The sequence below is a fragment of the Musa acuminata genome, chromosome BXJ1-5 (genome assembly GCF_036884655.1).
Source record: "Musa acuminata AAA Group cultivar baxijiao chromosome BXJ1-5, Cavendish_Baxijiao_AAA, whole genome shotgun sequence".
Classification (NCBI taxonomy): domain Eukaryota; kingdom Viridiplantae; phylum Streptophyta; class Magnoliopsida; order Zingiberales; family Musaceae; genus Musa; species Musa acuminata.
The window spans coordinates 13643921-13664373 of NC_088331.1; the positions used below are offsets into that span (position 1 = coordinate 13643921).

The 20453-nt window shown below is 34.4% G+C and overlaps 1 protein-coding gene across 3 annotated transcripts; it reads right to left on the minus strand.

Moving 5' to 3' along the window:
- Positions 1 to 1720: 1720 nt before the first annotated feature.
- Positions 1721 to 11481, minus strand: LOC135673841 (uncharacterized). Of its 3 annotated transcripts, none has more exons than XM_065183196.1 (7): positions 11344 to 11481; positions 7638 to 7954; positions 7467 to 7560; positions 6047 to 6168; positions 3199 to 3348; positions 2113 to 2247; positions 1721 to 1982 (listed from the first exon to the last, which is right to left on the minus strand). In XM_065183196.1, exons 2-7 carry the CDS (start codon positions 7950 to 7952, stop codon positions 1926 to 1928), a joined length of 873 nt encoding a protein of 290 aa, XP_065039268.1. In that variant the 5' UTR covers positions 7953 to 7954; positions 11344 to 11481; the 3' UTR covers positions 1721 to 1925. The 3 variants fall into 3 exon arrangements, with proteins under 3 accessions (XP_065039268.1, XP_065039266.1, XP_065039267.1); XM_065183194.1 differs by having other exon boundaries at positions 7638 to 8056; positions 11344 to 11460; XM_065183195.1 differs by having other exon boundaries at positions 2113 to 2211; positions 7638 to 8056; positions 11344 to 11459.
- Positions 11482 to 20453: the final 8972 nt, after the last annotated feature.

Consider the following 20453-nt stretch of genomic DNA (forward strand, 5'->3'; position numbering starts at 1 on the left):
GGCACCATGCAAGATGAGTCCGCTCCGTCTGAATGAAGGACCCATGGAACAACATGATCCTACCCTTGCCTCTGCAAGAGTTCATGTCTTTGACCTCTGTCTAAGGAAAGCACTGTGCTTCTGCTCCATGTTCCAACTTCTCTGCTGGCTCCCTTCATGCGGCTTGGGTACTTCGCCAAGTTACACCCAAGTTGCTCCGCTCCTCGTTTTTGCATTGAGTCGATGGTGGCCCTCGCGCCCTCCATTCCACGGGTCAGCCCTCCCTTGAGTCCGATCTCCATATCGACTCTAAGTGTGCCTTCATTTAAGTTGCTTCAGGTTGCTCCCCCACTTGATCTCGCAATGCATCCACCAATGCATTCTCTCGAGCGAGATCATGCGACAACTCCTCGCCGCTTGCTCAGTCCATCGAGCTTCGTGAAGTTGTTGTTTGTGAGGTACTCCTCCTCAACATGTGAAGTCCGTCTCACATGATTCTCCCTCTGGAGTGCCGAGACTTATCCCTCCTAGATAACTGTCCCATTGGAGCAACATCTCTCTTCGTTTCGGAGACCACCATCCCCTTGGACTACTCTGATCTGCTGAACAAGCTGTGCATTGCTCTGCCTCTTGCAAACGCACTTGCTAGATTGCGCCTCCACGTCAATACAGCCACCACCGCACCCCTCAAGGCCTAGCAACATGCAAAACTCGTTGCACACTTCAGCCTCCTCCGAACGTATCCTTCACATGACGAAGAGAAAGTTTCAATGCTCCATGGCGCCGAGTCTCGGTCGCCTTGGGATGGCCACGAACATTCCATCGTCCGCATACAAGCCCATGCATGAGTACCAAATTCTTCGAGTTAGCAATTCCCCTCACCTCTGTGAGCTTTGCATAACTCTTTTGGTCGTTGAACAACTCATTCCACCTTGGATGGTCTCATTCTTGCCAAGCGCCTCGCTTGCCTAGAGCACCATCAAGTATAGTTGTCAACGTTGAGCCGTAGCTCAAACTCAGCCATCCCAACCTTTGTGCGTTCCGCATTCTTCCAAGCTTGCCTGTTCTCGTGGTGCCTCTTGCGCGAAGGGTTAGCCATTCCTCAAAATGCCAATGTTAGATGCCCGCTCCTCTGAGCGACTCTTTTCCCTACATCTCCATGCCCGTTTTCCCTCAAACAGTCGCGCGTGTGCTGACTGCCCTCAACGCAGCCCCGCTAGGTCCCCCACATTTGCATGTCAAGTGTTTCTATGAGTGCTTGTCCCGGCTCTGATACCATATTGTCACGACCTTAGCTGGTTTTGCCTAATGCGTGCGGCACCCTCGCGCGTCCGTCCGCAAAGGTCAGCCTCCCCGAAGTCTCTCATTGTCCCTTAGGACCAACAAAAGAGAGAACGGGTTAAAGAGAACGCCTCAATCGGGATCCACAAGCAAACATGTCCGAAAAACACTTCATAGACAATACAAATTACAAACAGACTTTACAAGCTCTGAATAGTTGCACAACAAAGGGTAAAATGGTCCATTACAGACCGAAAATCTCTCGCTCATGTCCACTTGACACAACCTTTATTTACAAGCCTAAAAAAGCCATCAACCCAACTAACATGGGACTATTTAGCCTTCGGTCGCCCCTCTATCTACTGTACAAGGCATGAACATGCCAAAAGACAACGGACAGACATAAGCATTACATCCAACATCTTGTTTAGAAGTTTGTCCGTTACAATGGGGTCGAGGATTGCAGTAAGCTACCAATTTGACAGCAACAAAGCATGCAAGGAGATACTGAATACAATGGCCAAGTGTGCATCGTACAACGAACAGCAAAAGGTAATTATTAGTTCAAACATTTATGTCAAATCTTATTTTAAGCACTACAATTATAGGAACCCAAATAGCATTCGGCAAACATTTTAGGCAAAGAAACTCCTTGATCTTGATGATTAGCAGTCATCTTGTGATGCCTGTGAATGTGATCCCGCAATAACAGATTCCAGTTTCTGCTAGTACATAATAAGAAAAGGTAATATAAGCATCAAAGGTTTGGGTATCAAATAATGTAATTAAATATGTTGCGATCTAAAGAAAGGGTAAAAAACAAACTAAGCTGAAAAAAAAGGAAGTTCTTACTTTCACAGATCGCTTGACTTCTTCAATTTTATGTAGCAACAAGTCACCAGGCACTACGCCTCCGGCCTCGAAAAGAGGGCGTCTTGGTGAAGCCTTGACCTGTGAATTTTTTAATTCCATAGTATTTTCGGGATTCTATAATGAAATAAACATATATTACTTCATGCATGGGAATGGATTGTGGAAATCATATGTACTACCAGTATACCACCAGACTTTGCCATTAGAAGAGAAAAAAAGGGTGTGGTTGGTACTAACAGGTGAAGGATCCTCTAGTCATGAAATCAAAGAGGCCAAAATTTCGTTTGGTCATGAATTGACTCGCAACAATCATGCAACACTGGACATATGATTTTTCTCGAGAGAATGTGCAATTAACTTGAATGTCAAACATCATATCTTGATTTCCGTTATCACAAGATCTCTAATCCACATTACTTGTATACCTGTTCTATCTGATCTAAATTAAAAAAAAAAAATAACTTTGCATTGCATAAAAAGCACAAAATGTTCACTCCTAACAGTGCCAATGTAATAATAACCAGACAGGAAATTCCAACATTATAGGACAAATCCAGATCTTTAACTATGATAAAGAAATAATATCATGACCAAGGTGGCAATGGATCCCAAAATCCAAATTGGACATGCAATTTTGGGTATGGATCCTCAACTTAAAACAAATAAATTATCCGGTTGAGACTTGAATACTAGGCATCTTCATCCTGATAACCCCCTATCTAATATTGAATGAAAATTGAAAGAAAAATAACTATAGTTATTTATGCTCCAAAAGGCTAGTCATGCTCTACATCAAATTGTTTGCTCTTATAAGCTTTTAGTACAGAGACAGCAAATAATCCACTTTGGCATTAGACCATCTTTTATAAAAGAACATCTAAAATTGATTAGACACAGATGGAGAAAAACATGATAGTGACACCAAGGTCAACCTTCAATGTCACACTATATTCAGTTAAAAAAAAGGTATATAAGGAGAAAGAACCAAAAGCACAGTTGAAGAAGCATGACAGAAAACAATTTGAATTACTAAAGGTGGTGACGAGCTATAATCTGAAAACTAACCCTCATGCTGGGAGATTGCCATCTAGTTGGAGGTGGAATATCAGCCAATGATCTCAAACTAGTCGGTGTGGACATTCCTTCCCCAGGCAGTATGGCAGACTTCCTATTACCAACTTTTCGAATACTCTTTGTAGATTCTATAATAATAACCTACACAATTGCAATTATATATTGGAAAAGCTGAGCCCATAAGAATATCCAAGAATGCATCATATTACTATTAATGAACTGGCAAAATCTATAGTCATGAGACTCAGAAGTTAGAACATTGCAAAAGGCCCAAAGAGTGTAACTACTAAATGAACTGGAAAAATCAATAGTCAATCACTGTTCCAGAAAACTTAATCCAGAAATGCACTACAAAGATGCATTTGCAAACATATTGTGAACTGAACAAATGGTTTATACCTGGATAGACTAGAAGCGTCATATATAGTTGTCTATCTGTTGATGTTAAACTAAGTTTCAGAACAAAACAAGTCTTATTTGCTTAGACCAACCTCAATATACTTCTATCCTAGGTCACTTCCATAAGCCAGCAAAAGTAGCATCTACAGAAACATCATGAACCACAGGCATGAGAGAGCACAATTTTACATCGTTGGGTGAAATCTGTTCAGCTATGACTCCTCAACAAAAAAGAATGATAACACTTTATATTACTATCAGACTGCCATAACTTGGTCTAGCAAAGTACCTCCCTCCCAATAATATAATAGCAACACGAGATGCAGTGAGAGCAATCAAAAAGCATGTAAAACCTGAAAATAGGATTTTTTCCCGTACCGTATATTTAAAACCATGGTCTACAGTACCGAATTGTAACGCCCGGTATGGGCGGTACATACCGGTCCGACAGGTTGCCGGTACGCGGACTGCCTGTTACCGGTACGAGTGTACTGTAGTATTGTAGCAGTGCACTATAATACTGTAGCAGTGCTACAGTACTCGGCACACCTGAGTATACCACTCGGAACACCTGGGTGTACCGCTCGGTATACCGTACCGTACCGGTACCGAGCCCAGGTCGAAACACCGGTACGGTATTGCGAACCTTGTTTAAAACATCAAAGTTTTCTATGCAACACATATAATCAAAGGTAGCTGCTCTCTGCGAGCTGTCACAACATGCAATTACTTAGGTTGGCTATCTAGAAAACCATGGCTCAACAAATGATGCTGCCTAATAATTGAAATGCTCACATTCCAATGAATTACAAATCAGTTATCTTCAAATTTCCATCTATGATGTGTGGTCTTTGGACCAGTTATTATGCATTATCACTTGCATAACACCACTGTGAACAATATAAGAAGGCAATGTCAAAAAATGATGAATGTTTGACAACCATCATGAGCAATCAGAGCACCAATCAATCCTTTAAAAACCTTGCTCTCTGGGACCAGATCTCAGTCCACACAATATTTTTAGGATAACTCCTGCAACTCGGTCTTAAAAGTTCCCTCAAAAATGCAGGATCCAACATGGCCAATAATGGTCTGCATGGTGAAGACTAAACTTTCACAAACACAAAGAAACTGCCAGGCTCATAAATGCTCTGAACAACACATCAATTCTATCACTGAAATTTAACGCAAAAACATGCAGGTAAAGGTGTTCTGCAAGATATGGCCTTTCTATAAACAGAAACTATTAGTTTATAGTCTATGGTTATAGTCTATGGTTGTTATGGAAGGCTAGGAATGATAGTTGTATCTAGAGGTGAAATGCAACCCCAACTCCATTATTTATAGGACTATTGCATGGGTGGCGGATAAAAACATCCCCAAATACCTAAAGGAAATTTAAATGATAGAACTCAATCCTAATGAAATGAAACAGAACTCTGGGCTGGATAAAATTGAACACTGATGGAGCATTTGATGTGTCTGGACAGGTTGGAGGAGCTGGTTTCTTATTGAGAAATAGTGAAAGTGATTGCCTACTTGCTGGGGACAAATTTATTGCTGAAGGAGGACCATATTTGAATGAACTACTGGCAATCAAGGATCGTGTTAAGGTTGCAATAGCTGAGAGAACACAAAGAATACAGATTGAAACAGATGCTGAATTGCATAGCTAAAATCCTGAAAATGAAAGAGCAGCCCACTTGGTTTTTGACTAACTTAGTTAATAATTTTTTTTTTTTGAACTGACACATTTTCAGTGAATCATGTTTTTAGAGAGGCTAATTATTGTGCTCATTGACTGGCTTCTCATTCTAAATTTTGTAAGGACATTTTATGGATCTTTCCATTACCTTGTCAGCTTATGGCTATTTTGAGCTCAGATGAACTGAGTACTAGGTGTATCAGACTTTTCTCGAAAAAAAATGGGTGTTCTGCAAGAAGCAATCAACACCATGCCGATGTATATAAAAAAGCACCACACTGAGTTGACCATGAGATTGCAATATGCTATCCATATGATGCCCTCCTGGCGATACCAAATGGTAAGTTCCATGGTGAAAATAAATCCACAACAGAAATTATTTAAAGTTGTAATCTAATCACATTTTATAAGTATATGATAATTGTGGTTCACAACTAATAAAACAGGCATCCATATGATCCTCAATGTCATCAAAATGGTCTATTTTTGCCACTTCAAAACATGTTATCCGTATACGCCCATATATATCTATGTTTGATATACTCCTTGTCGTAATTTAATCATGTAATAAAACCATTACTTTCCCATCTAACAATTATATTATTCTCCAATCGTACTCATAAAATAATTGGAGTCAGATTATGGATATTTCTTGTTAGATTAACAAACATCCTAGACATGGCCAATTACCCATTATCAGGAAATTTTGGCGAAGCTGTTTAGTCTAACAAATACCTTTCTTAGGAGTCCTGGGTTGGAGACACCTTGGAACTGTAGTTCATCCACTGGTGCAGCTTTTCCATAAGCTACACTTTCAATCCTAAAAGTATGTATTCCGTAATTAGATTGCAAACAGCCTATAAGCATTACAAAAAGAAACCATCAGCTAATGACTTTCAGAAGCTATCACATAATTTTAGATGCATACTGAGGTCTAAAAAATTGACAATTGATGAAATTCAACACAGAAGAACATGAAAGATGATAAATGAGAAAGACAAGAAACATCCTCAAATTTTTCATGGCCTGATAACTGGAAGATAAATTAAATAGCCAAAATGTGAAATATCATCTTAACAGCTGTATTAAGAGGTTAAAAGCTTTAGGAGAAACTTCATATTCATTTCAAAAATGAAAACATCACAGAAAAATAAAATGGGAACTCAGAGATCTTTTATAGAATCACAATTTAGAAAGAATTACAAAACTCAGCATGCCAAATTGTTCCCTCTCAGAAATTACAAGTTCATTTCAGAATTCTGCATATTGGATCCATGCCACATTCGTTAGAAGTTGTTTAGACAACTTTCTCATGGCATTCCAGTTAAAAGTTCATGCATGCTACTTCAAAATGCAAGGTGAACTGGCTTTGATGGCAATCAGAAAGCTCAGTGATGCATCAATTTTCATTAATAGGTTATGACGTAACAACAATAACTAAAAAATAAACACGGATCATGGAAAGCAGATCCAACAGCCAAGGCATTAAAAATTTGAAGAAAAATTATGAAAGGAATAATGAGAAGAAAGGCAAACCACAAAAGAACCTGATCGCAACAATCAACTAGAATATGGAAGATCTCGTTCATGATTTATGAGATGTCACAGATTAAAATCACAAAATTCAAAATAAAAACAGAGTTCGAGCTGCATTGAGTATTAGATTGCAAGAATGATGACAATCCTAATTCCTAAGACAATTGACAGGTCAAGTGGGGCTGCACAAAATTTGAGCGAGTAGGAAACAAACAACTATAATCAATAATATAGGTATAGACCTAGATTAAGTCAATTCATAGAAATATCCTCTGGAAGGATAATATAAATATATTATATTAGCCACAATTAGATGAGAAGAGAAGTCATCGGTTGAAATTTAACAGCTCCTGTTGTTAGAGACGTTAAGCTCTCACAAAGCTCTGAATTGTGTTATCATATGCTGATTCAAATTTAGAATGGCCTAATGACATGCTTGTAAAGTCTGAAATCCTTTCATATATTTCATGCATATAATTTGTAGCACATTGATTATGGACAAATGTGCGAAGTTTCCTTGAAAGCAAACTTAAACATAAATATGACACAAACATCAACAAACAACATACTCCATGAAGAAACTGGACAATAAGATAATTGACCTGGTCAAAAGATGTACCTTGCTCAATTATGATGTCAATAACTAGATGAAGGGGGATGCGCTTCTCGATTTTAGTCAAGCCTAAAAATGGTAAAAAAGATGGCCTAGTAGCCTGAAAATCATTGAATGTTATGTCATGGATTCAGAACAAAATGAATATGAAGAAGTGGTTAGGAACATTTTTAGTACCTTGTAAACTATCATGTCGGATGTGACGTAAAGTCTGCGTGAAGAAATATCTTTCTGAAGCACATATCTTCTAACTGGCAGATATAGGAGCATGATAATACCAACTCCCCAGGCCAAAACAAGCAACAGTGAAATTAGAACCCATATAATTGTATCATACTGCACATGGTTTTTAGCAAGCTCCTCAAATGAGGCTGCAAACAACACCTTTCCAGAAAGCTCTTCCTCATCACCAACCTCGGACACAGGATCTTCCAATAAAAGCTCATCAGATTCACTTCTTTCATGTAAACCAATAGCATGACCGGACAACATCCCTATGAGTTTTTTGAAATGAGTCACCAAGGGGAAGTTCATATGATGCTTACTGGTTTGACATTTGTTCTCTCGGTAATGTCAGCAACAAAGAAATAAGGTGTCTAATCATAATAAAGATGCATGAGCAAATTGTGTCAGTAATTGAGAGCAAACATTTCAATATTTGCATTCACGGATGAGATGGTAAAAATGAACTGGAGTCATCACAAACAAGAATCAAACAAGACTCAAAAAGATTCCTTGAACCATGGGAGGGAAAGGGACCATTTCCTACTAGTTACAAGTCTCCTGTATATGCCATCATATGGGAGTTTCAAAAAGGAAAAATATTTGCCTACACTAGTTCTTAATATTGCAGATCCCTTCCTCAAACTTATATTAATTAAAAAGAAACCAGTGTAGATGTTCCTTATGTGACGGAAACACTCGGCAAATATGAATTATCGGGCAGGGGAAAACTAAAAACTGCATGATTTCCTCATAAAGAAACATAAATGATAAGGCCTCCAGATATACTTTGGCATAGCTCTTCTTCGTCTCTTTTGCTAAGCTCCATCTAGTTCCTTTTTATTACTTTTCCCTTACAAATTAATAATGACAATTGTCAAACAGAAAAATAATCCCAAATTAAAACCAATGGACTCAACAGCATAAGTCATCTCTAACTCACAAACTTCTTAATACGTGTAAGAAAGTTTGGCGATATGGTAAACGCCTCTCCATGGAATCTTCTACAAGTACGCCTCAAAATAAACGATTTACATGAGTATACGATATACTTCGATTTACATGAGTATATCGATTAAAATAAACGATATACTTCGGCATAGCTCTTCTTCGTCTCTTTTACTAAGCTCCATCTAATTCCTATTTATTACTTTTTGCTTACAAATTAATCATGACAATTGTCAAACAATAAAAAAATCCCAAATTAAAAACAATGGACTCAGCAGCATAAGTCATCTCTAACTCACAAACTTCTTAATACGTGTAAGAAAGTTTGGCGATATGGTAAACGCCTCTCCATGGAATCTTCTATAAGTACGCCTCAAAATAAACGATTTACATGAGTATACGATATACTTCGATTTACATGAGTATATCGATTAAAATAAACGATATACTTCGGCATAGCTCTTCTTCGTCTCTTTTGCTAAGCTCCATCTAATTCCTTTTGATTACTTTTTGCTTACAAATTAATCATGACAATTGTCAAACAATAAAACAATCCCAAATTAAAAACAATGGACTCAGCAGCATAAGTCATCTCTAACTCACAAACTTCTTAATACGTGTAAGAAAGTTTGGCGATATGGTAAACGCCTCTCCATGGAATCTTCTACAAGTACACCTCAAAATAAACGATTTACATGAGTATACGATATACTTCGATTTACATGAGTATATCGATTAAAATAAACAATATACTTCGGCATAGCTCTTCTTCGTCTCTTTTGCTAAGCTCCATCTAATTCCTTTTGATTACTTTTTGCTTACAAATTAATCATGACAATTGTCAAACAATAAAACAATCCCAAATTAAAAACAATGGACTCAGCAGCATAAGTCATCTCTAACTCACAAACTTCTTAATACGTGTAAGAAAGTTTGGCGATATGGTAAACGCCTCTCCATGGAATCTTCTACAAGTACGCCTCAAAATAAACGATTTACATGAGTATACGATATACTTCGATTTACATGAGTATATCGATTAAAATAAACGATATACTTCGGCATAGCTCTTCTTCGTCTCTTTTGCTAAGCTCCATCTAATTCCTTTTGATTACTTTTTGCTTACAAATTAATCATGACAATTGTCAAACAATAAAACAATCCCAAATTAAAAACAATGGACTCAGCAGCATAAGTCATCTCTAACTCACAAACTTCTTAATACGTGTAAGAAAGTTTGGCGATATGGTAAACGCCTCTCCATGGAATCTTCTACAAGTACACCTCAAAATAAACGATTTACATGAGTATACGATATACTTCGATTTACATGAGTATATCGATTAAAATAAACGATATACTTCGGCATAGCTCTTCTTCGTCTCTTTTGCTAAGCTCCATCTAATTCCTTTTGATTACTTTTTGCTTACAAATTAATCATGACAATTGTCAAACAATAAAAAAATCCCAAATTAAAAACAATGGACTCAGCAGCATAAGTCATCTCTAACTCACAAACTTCTTAATACGTGTAAGAAAGTTTGGCGATATGGTAAATGCCTCTCCATGGAATCTTCTACAAGTACGCCTCAAAATAAACGATTTACATGAGTATACGATATACTTCGATTTACATGAGTATATCGATTAAAATAAACGATATACTTCGGCATAGCTCTTCTTCGTCTCTTTTGCTAAGCTCCATCTAATTCCTTTTTATTACTTTTTGCTTACAAATTAATCATGACAATTGTCAAACAATAAAAAAATCCCAAATTAAAAACAATGGACTCAGCAGCATAAGTCATCTCTAACTCACAAACTTCTTAATACGTGTAAGAAAGTTTGGCGATATGGTAAACGCCTCTCCATGGAATCTTCTACAAGTACGCCTCAAAATAAACGATTTACATGAGTATACGATATACTTCGATTTACATGAGTATATCGATTAAAATAAACGATATACTTTGGCATAGCTCTTCTTCGTCTCTTTTGCTAAGCTCCATCTAATTCCTTTTGATTACTTTTTGCTTACAAATTAATCATGACAATTGTCAAACAATAAAACAATCCCAAATTAAAAACAATGGACTCAGCAGCATAAGTCATCTCTAACTCACAAACTTCTTAATACGTGTAAGAAAGTTTGGCGATATGGTAAACGCCTCTCCATGGAATCTCGTACAATTACAACACATAATAAACGATTTACATGAGTATATAGTCATCCTTTAGAACATTTACTCCAGAATTTGCGATTCCTGAGATTATAAGACATTCCCTAACACGTGTGAAAATCATTCCTCAGGAAAGCAATAAAGAAGTGCATAATGACTGGTTAATCATCCCAATCACAACAATGCACCTTAAAGAACTTCATGATCGCTAACGCTATTAGTCTCCACAAATTAAAATCAAGAAATATGCATAGCTTCTCACACGGCATAAAATAACCTATCTTTGTTGACCTTTCGAGGCCAAGAAAATCCCATCTTCCCGCGTACGACGCCGACAAGCCCTTTTCGATGCTCTCGACGGCAACTTAACATATTATCGAATTACAAAGCAACCGATTAACTATTTAGGGACCAAAAATGATGTTGTAAACGGGAACTGTACGAAACAAAACAAGGAAAAGTCCATGCGATTACGCAAGTCATCGGCCAAAACAAAAGCGCAATAGAGAAAGGAATGACGAAGAAAGAATCACCTGCGATCGGTCGCAAATTCGTCTAAGATGCTGTCACGGAGGCGAGATTTAGGGACGGGGACTGCGAAAGGGAACGGCCGGACCTCGAAGCTTTCCCTCTCTTCGCGGGTGCGTGGCTTGGAAATTGGCCGTAGAAGCCGGCCGGGCTAGCGTGAGCGATTTGGGCCGAGTTCGAGTGTAACTGTGATTAATTTGAGCCCATTTTCGTGAGTATTTTGGGCCGAGTTGAAGTGAAACTGTAGATTTAAACGTAATTTTGGCAAAATTGATTTGAACCTATTTCAGAAGACAACAAAGAAGAGGTGCTGCTTATACAAGCTCTGCTTTACTTCGAAGAGCATGGGGGGAAGCAGTAAAGATGGGATTTGATGCTATGATCATCTATTTAAGTCCTTACTTGGTTGACATGTTTGAGAGAAAACAATAATAATAATAATAATAATTAAAGAATGATACATAACAAATATTTTGTGATGCTCAGAAATTTAAATATAATCTACTATAACTTGACTCGATAAATTACTGAGCAATGAATTTAATAAATTATTTTTTATTTAAATGGTTCAGATAATTTATTAAATGATTAGGTTCGAGCTTCCTTTGCAAATAATATTTAACTAAAATATATCTATTTGTGATGATAAATTATTAATATCATGTGAGATTTATTATGAAATAGATAAGCCTAATTTTAGTTCGACTCATCCGATTATTTGGGATTAAAAAGTTTATGCTATTAGGCAGAACACATTATGGATAGAGAGAGCAACATTAGAATGTGATACTTGTCTGATCATGATGTTTGATATTTTATTATAATATTTCATATATATATATATATATATATATATACAAAACTCTTATTGGCCCTTCCTATGCTATATCTACAACTCCCTCCTTTCCCCGTTGCGCCTCCACCTCCTCCCTCCTCCCTCCTCCATAAACTTATCATGCTCTCTTTGCCCCCATGTAAAGACTGTCGTTGACTCCACTAAGCCGAGGTGTTTCCTCGATGCACTCCCCTCTCATGTTGCTCGCTTCATGTTTTCATGGCTTGCACCATTCAGTTCTATGACTAGACTGAGCGACGTGTGTAGGTCTTCCTCAAGGATGATGTCAACTTGGCAACTCGCTCCAAGTCATAGATGCAGATTCCAACAGATCTGGAGCATAGGTACGTCGTCATGCTGTTGTGTCTTGGCATCGCAGCATTGCTCACAGCCTCTCCTCTCTCCTATTATTTCCATGATCAGAAGAGAGAACTTGTGGTAGTAGAGAGGTACGTAGACCTAACTATGGCTTCCAGAAAATTTGTGTCCTCGCATTACATGATGATGCAAAAGTGAAGGAGGGGACATCTTCTACATATGGTTACAAGGTTTGCATTGGTGACCAACCCACCTGCAATTACTTAACCCCCCCAGCATGACTGACTACACCAGTTGGAACATTCCAACCATGGTATTGGTTATTAGAGAGCAACTACGTTAATCTAATGGGGAAGCCTAAGAAATTTTCATTATATCTTTTGGAGGTAAAATCATTTAATATAGAGGTCACAAAATGGACTTTTTTTGGGACTTAAAGTTACGGTGGATTTACTAATTGCTTAGAACTCAGGTAAATATTTTCTATTATTTGGTAAAGTTTAAATGTTATTTAAATATAAAAATTGGATGAGCATATGTTTTCTGTTGGACTGATTGAATATCATGATATGTTACCATTTATTTGTTTTCTTGCAATTACCTAACCTTAATATCTTTTATCATATTGATTGTGTCATGTCATGTTATTTATTTAAACTTTTTTTTTTTTCATCCATACATATTGCATATATGAATTTATTTATCATTCTTGAAAGGTCCATTTTTTTATATAATTATTTGACATGCAATATATTTATATTTTTAAGTTGGTTTCCAGTGATTCATTATACCCTATTGCAAGAATTTGTATATCTTCAGATAAGTGAAGGGATGATGTTTAAGTCCATAAGTAGGAAGACAATAATGAGATAATATGAGTGATACTCAATAATAGTTTTGTAGGACAAATTAAAGAGAAAGTATATTATTAGATAATTATCAAGATTAATGTACTATCGAACCGCAAGAAATACACATTTGGATGATAAAATTTAGGAACTAAAATTGAATCACATAGGATCAATTTTGGTTCAAACTATCATTTTTTTTACTTTTTAATTAAAAATAATTTACAACATGATAAAATTCATTATTTTATTTTGAAGATTTGAAAAATGGATGTATGATGAATCTAATGATATAAAAAAGAGCAAAATTCTAAAATTATCTATCACTTCTAGTGTTAATCGTTCCTTTAGTTAATAGGTAAAAAAAAAAAAAAGTAATCGTTATATTCACGAATGATATCTTATTTTTGTTTCTCTATCTTTGTCCACTTACGATCCGAGATTCGAAATTAGGAGGGAGACCTTAAGAGAAGGATTAGAGAGCACTAGAGAGCTTAAGAGAGTGTGAAAATTTTGTTTTTGTTTTTTTTAATCTTGGAACATAGGTTCGAATCATAATATCATTCATTCAAATGGAGACGTCGATTTAGATTCCCAAAACCAAGGCCAATTTTGATTTGATTTAGAATCGATAAATCTTTATCATCATGGTTTTAGTTCAATTTGATTTGGAATCGAATCTGTCATTAGGTGACCTAATGTAAACGGTAAGGTTGATTTCCTTAGGCTTAATACATGCTTGAATATTAGTTATTTTATTTTCTAAAAAAACAGAAATAAGTTTATGGTATATGATATACGTACAATAAAAAAAAAAAATACATTAACATTTCAATACAAACATATTTTTAGTTTTATGCATATTAATTTAATGTATTTATTTCTTTTATCGATGTGTTGTTGTTAGTTGTGTTAATATATTTAATGCTTATTGCATGTATCTTAAATTGTTGCTTACTTTTTAGTCCTATGAAGGAGACCTGTCCATTTTTTAGTGCATCCCCTCCCTACAAGGCTGTATAGGTAACTCAACTACATGTGTTGTTGATTCAGGATTGGAGGTGTTTCATGTGCCTCCTCAAAAGAGAATTTTAAATTATAAGACACTTTAAAGCATTGATGTAAAAAAAAAAAAAGGTGTTTAACCTCAAATGATGTGAAATAGTTACATAATTCTTCTTGATAGAATAATCTTTTCATCATTTTTGTATAATGTTCTTCATATTTAAATATAATATTTATCATTATTCTAATTATAATATGTATAACTTTTCATTTGAAATTAGACTATATACATATATATATATATATATATATAATTAAAATTAAAATTAGATTTATTTAGCACATGTTTATCAGTGGATCGTCACATCTAACGATTTGGAGGCATGAAATATTTATTATTAGAAAACTCAATTGATGAGCACTTATACTTATTTTTATTAAAGAAACTAAAATAGGAATTAAAGTGAAACAAAACATCATACCAAACCAAAAAAATCCAACTCGGTAGGAGGATTTACAAGAATTTGTCATCCCCTGCGAACTTAGCAAAATGGTTTGCAATCTGATTCCCTTCACGAAAAAAACCTTGAATGTTTCCTGGATAGATGAACAATGATTCTCCTCCAAGGCGAAGTGCTCCTTCCAGAGACTAACCAAAATTGAAGAACCTTTCTGAATCCCAAGTTGCATAGCACAAGTTATTCCTTTCTTGATCTTCGAGGTCTCGCAGAACATGCACGAATGATGAGCACTTGCACATCTTGATCGAGCTAGAATGAGTTTTTTGGGCAGCAAAACTATAGACCTTACTGTAATTACATCGAACCAGAACAAAAATTATTAGAGGAGAAATACATAAAGATTATAAATATTAATTACTGGAAAACTCAATAGATTATTATGAATATCTATGATACGATGACAAGAAATTGTTTTGATGATTTCAATGGCTTCGGCAAACTGAAGTGAATGTTCTCTAATAATACGATGAGACGACAATTCCAGGCTTTTTCCCTCTTCCATCGATGCTGCTTCTTTTTTTTCTTTCTTTTTATCTCTGGTTAATTTAATTATATACTTTTATTTCGCATGTTGTATCAGTTTGATTTAATTTATTCTTTAAAAAGAAATGTAATGGTATTTTTTTTTCAAATAAACTTTGTAAATAATATTATTCCAAAACTAGAAGATAGTTCCAAAAGTATGTGATGTTTGATGTACGTGAAATATCATGCAAAAGAAAAAAAATGTCATTATATATGTTTATGATGATTATCTAACGTAAATAAAATGGCCAATTAATCTGATGGTTCTTTCATAACTTTATTCTGAAGTTGGTTTTCCCAAAATGATTAAGGAAAAATTACTTTCCGATGATCGGACTCCTGTCGTCGACTGGAGATCCGAAGACGGTCATGCGGTTCGATTACGTTGGAACGCTCAAATCAACTATAGGTGCCAGTAAAATGGGAAGTAGATGTGACAGAGCAAAGGCATTAATTAATAGTCTCTTTATACGACAGTGATCGGAAGCTGAATGCCGGAGTCATTGGGCCCCATATCGCCTCCTTGATCAACTGTTAATTTATGGACCAACAACTGCAGATGCACCCATCATCGGAAGACAAGACAGCAGATAACCCACTTTGGATATGTATATGAGAGACCCCACAGATATTAGTCAATAAAAAAAAATTTGATAATTTTTTTTTAGGGAATTAAACCATCAATAAATCTCTCTCAACGTTTCTAACGTTTCTATGATATTCGGATCTAGAGGACGGTGTCTTTGTAGATCATACATAGATTTTTTTCGAGATAGTATCGAAATATATATATATATCGTAAATCTGATTTAATGTTATTTGATTTTAATGGTGACATGAAAGTTTCTTCGTATAATTTATAACATATTACATATTTTATACTTACAATCGAGTTATCTGAGTTAGACTAAATTCTCCCAAACATATCATGGTTTTCATGTAAGGTGAAGAGCTTACTATAAACTTGGTGATAAATCATTATTGGTCTTTAATATAATCATCATCTTATTTCCCTTCCATGGACATATTTATTTGATGGAGTTGTCGAGATCATTTCTAGCATACCGAAAAAGAGTAGGATAATGATATACATCAAGAAATAAATTCTTTTATAAACATATCTTCGTAACTAAGTGATGCCAAATAAATAGTCAATAGCTCGAGGCTATCTACTTCATTAAACCCAAGTTTACAATTGAAGATCTCTTGCAAAGATGTGTTAGATTACGTAATCCTATTTAATTAGGTAAGATATATTATAGATATGATTATATTTATGGTTATTAGCCAATAAAAAGAAAGTTCATATTATAGTAGAATTCTTTAAGGGATGCCCTTGATGGGAGGAACTCTCATAATAACTTATCCTAGACTCTCTACTCTCATCTATAAATATACAAGACCTCTATGGGCTCTAGATTAAGAATTTTTTTCTCAATCTCTCTAATCCATCAATCCAATGGTGATCTTGTGAAAAGATAGGAAGAGGGGAAAAGGAATGTGTAGTTCTCTTTATGATTCATAGTAATACTGGATCTAAAGATTGTGCTTTTGCAGATCACACAGAGATCTCTTTTTCAGATGGCATCAAAAGGTACGCATCGTAAAACTAGATCTAATTTTATTTGATTTCAATCCTGACATAAATGATTGCTTCCATATTTCATGTAACATATTACAGATTTTATGCCAACAATTGGTATCAGAGCCTAAGTTCTTGAGATCAAATATATTACATATATTATTTTTGTTTATGATGCTTGAATGATCCATATTTCATCGAACTATATTTCTATCTATTTTGTTTTGTCGCCTGCTTACTGGCAATGTTAGATTTGTTATAAACGCGATTTTCAGTGATCGTGAAGCAACAATGGTCGTCGTCGACCTCGCTGCGTATGACCAACAAATCTGTTGGCGATAGCGGTTGCGGTTGCGTCGAGTAGTGTATGCGCCACAGTAGCCGTCGCAGCAAGCGGCAGCCGTGCACGGGCATAGGTTGCACCTAGGCGACGGTCGTGCATGGGTAGGAGCCGCGGTGGCCACGCATCGATGGTGGTCACGGCGGCCACGCGCGGGTAGGAACCGTAACCAACCGTGCGCAGGCGATTGTCGCACGCGGGTAGAGGCAGCGCCATGACGTGGTAGCCGCGCACGCCTAGGCGACGACAACACAAGCATAGTAGGGTTTCCTTTTGACATATTTACAGTTTTACCCTCGAGGCTAGGGTTTTATCAAATTATAGTTTTGCCCTTTACAAATTTTGTAATTCCAATTTATGTCTTTTCATCATATTTATTGTTTTACTTTTATGAAATTGAGAATTATAATTTATATCCTCAATTATAAAATTGATAAATATGATTTATTATAATTATGATTGAATTTGATCATGATTATATTTTTGCTTATTTGATTGGATTTAATTTTTGATTAAAAAAAATATAAATTATGGTTTACTTTTATAGTTTTCTCATATGAATTATTGATTATATTTTTATATATCGTAAATAAAATCTAATTATTATTTTTAGATATTCATTTGGTTATTCACATGTATATATTTGAAATTATGAAATAATATTCATCTTTCACATGAAGGCATAATTTATATGTTATCATGATTATCATATGAGTTTTTTTTTCTGATTAATATTTAATAATTATTATGATTGTTATTCTAGAACTACTTAATAAATATTTTATCATTTATAGGATATTTTAAACTATATTTTATAATTTTGTATTGGTCTTACAACCATCAACCTAGACCAATAATATATAAAATATATTATGAAATTAATCTTAAATGATACTAAATAAAATAATATTCACAATGGCAGCATGAATCAGGATAAAAAATTTTGGTAAATATTATTTGTAATTTATCTTCCTAAGTTTTATCTGACCAGTAGCTACCAAAGTAGCTTGGGATGATAGGCTTATGAGATATAAATTATAATAAATCTCTTATCATTCATGCGATATTTTAGATTGTATTTTATCTTTTTGTATTGGTCCTGTAGCCACCAAAGTAACCTGGACCAATAATTTACAAAATACATTATGGAATTGATCCTAAATGATATTAAATAAAATAATATTCACGATGACACATATAATTATGAGATTTAGATAATCCCAAAGGAGAATCTATTTCAAATAGTTATGTGATAGAGTAGGATATATTGTTTTAGATATCCTTGCAGTTTAGGATTATATACCCAAATGTAACAATACTATTCCACAAGAATGGTATCGGTCCTCCATAAATGATCTTGAGTGAACAATAGATATGTCAATATTTAACCCAAAGGTGAAATATATATGATATCAATAGTTCATCATATTTTTGAAACTCAAAGCATTAAAGTTATATTATTATAGTAGTATTTTCTTCATTGTATTTTTATAAATACCCTCTACTTTTTGAAATAAACTGCTTGAGCATATGCAAGTTGTATTGAGTGAGTGAGACCTTGATTAATTGAATATAACACAAACTTAATTTCTGAAAGTTTTATAGAATAAATAATTAAGATGACTAATCAAGAAAGGTATGAAAGACTCAATTTTATGATACTTAGACTTCAGTATAGTTTACAACTAGCGCATGAGAATATTGAAGGATCAATTTAAATTTTCTGATAAGTCATTAGTTGACATCTTAAAATGATAGTATTTGAGGAATTCAAGATTATATCCTCAATATAAATGATAAAGCTGTAAGTTCAAGACTTATAATATTTTGAGTACTACTCAGGGAGTAGATAACACTAAAATAAGAATGAAGCGTAAGTCACCTGAGTTTATAATTACTATATAAACTCATAAAAGAATAACTTCACAATAAAGTATTACTTCTATAGGGAAAAAAGTTACATGAAGAAAAAAAAAAAAAGAATGAAGGGGGATAAAACCAAAAGAGGATGAGATATTCATCATTATAGGAATCATCTTAAAGTGAAAATGATATTAATTTATATTTATCACATATATCTAAATGTGATTTATTTGATAGATCTTGAGGATCGATGCTGTGTTCTTATAATTCTGGGAATTTGGATTCTTTACCTAGAATTGTTAAAATATTATTTCCCTTTTGGTGGTTGTAAACTTATTGTGATTCAATAAAAATTAACATTTGAATTTTGTATAATAATTGATACAGAATTAATATGAATCTTAAGTTTACAATTGTCCTATAATTAAATATTAAAATAAAATATAATTTTATAAACTCCTTAAGATTATGCTTATATCTGTCGGGTCAATCTATGCTTTCGTCTCATTAAAGAGAGACATTTTATCACCATATAAATAACCTATTGAGATATATATATATATATATATATATATATATATATATATATATATATATATATATATATATATATATATATATATATATTCTATAACCGTTTACACTCATGAATTATGTATAAATGAAGTCGATAGACAATTACATAGAAAAGTCAAGATCATCATATTTGACAAGGGTGATGAATTTTATGACATTTATGATTAACCCAATTATAATTCTAATTCTTTTGATAGATTCTTGAAAAAATAAGTAATATGATTTACCAGATGTGTTATAGTAGAATATGATTGTTGAAAGATATAATTGTACCTTTATAGATATGGTTAGAAGTATAATAGATTATTCTTTTATACCCAAATCAATGTGAGAAAAAGCTCCAAAGACAACTATGCATTTCTTGAATAGTCTTCCTAGTAAGTAAATTACATGACTTGTTATGAAATGGTAGGAAACATAACTTAAGATATTTACATATTTGAGATTGCCCTATAAAAATAAAGATCTTCAACTCACATAAAAAAATAGATTTAATAACTATTTCTAAATATTTTATTATCTATTCAGAAAAGTTTAAAGAGGTGCATATCTTATTGCTCTAATTATAGTACAAGGATAATTAAATATGGTAATGTAAGATTCCTATAAAATAGCGAATCAGTGAGAGTGAAAATCTCGAAATTCAATTTTGATATAGAGGAGATACATATTGATACTTCTTTATTATTCAAGAGATTATTG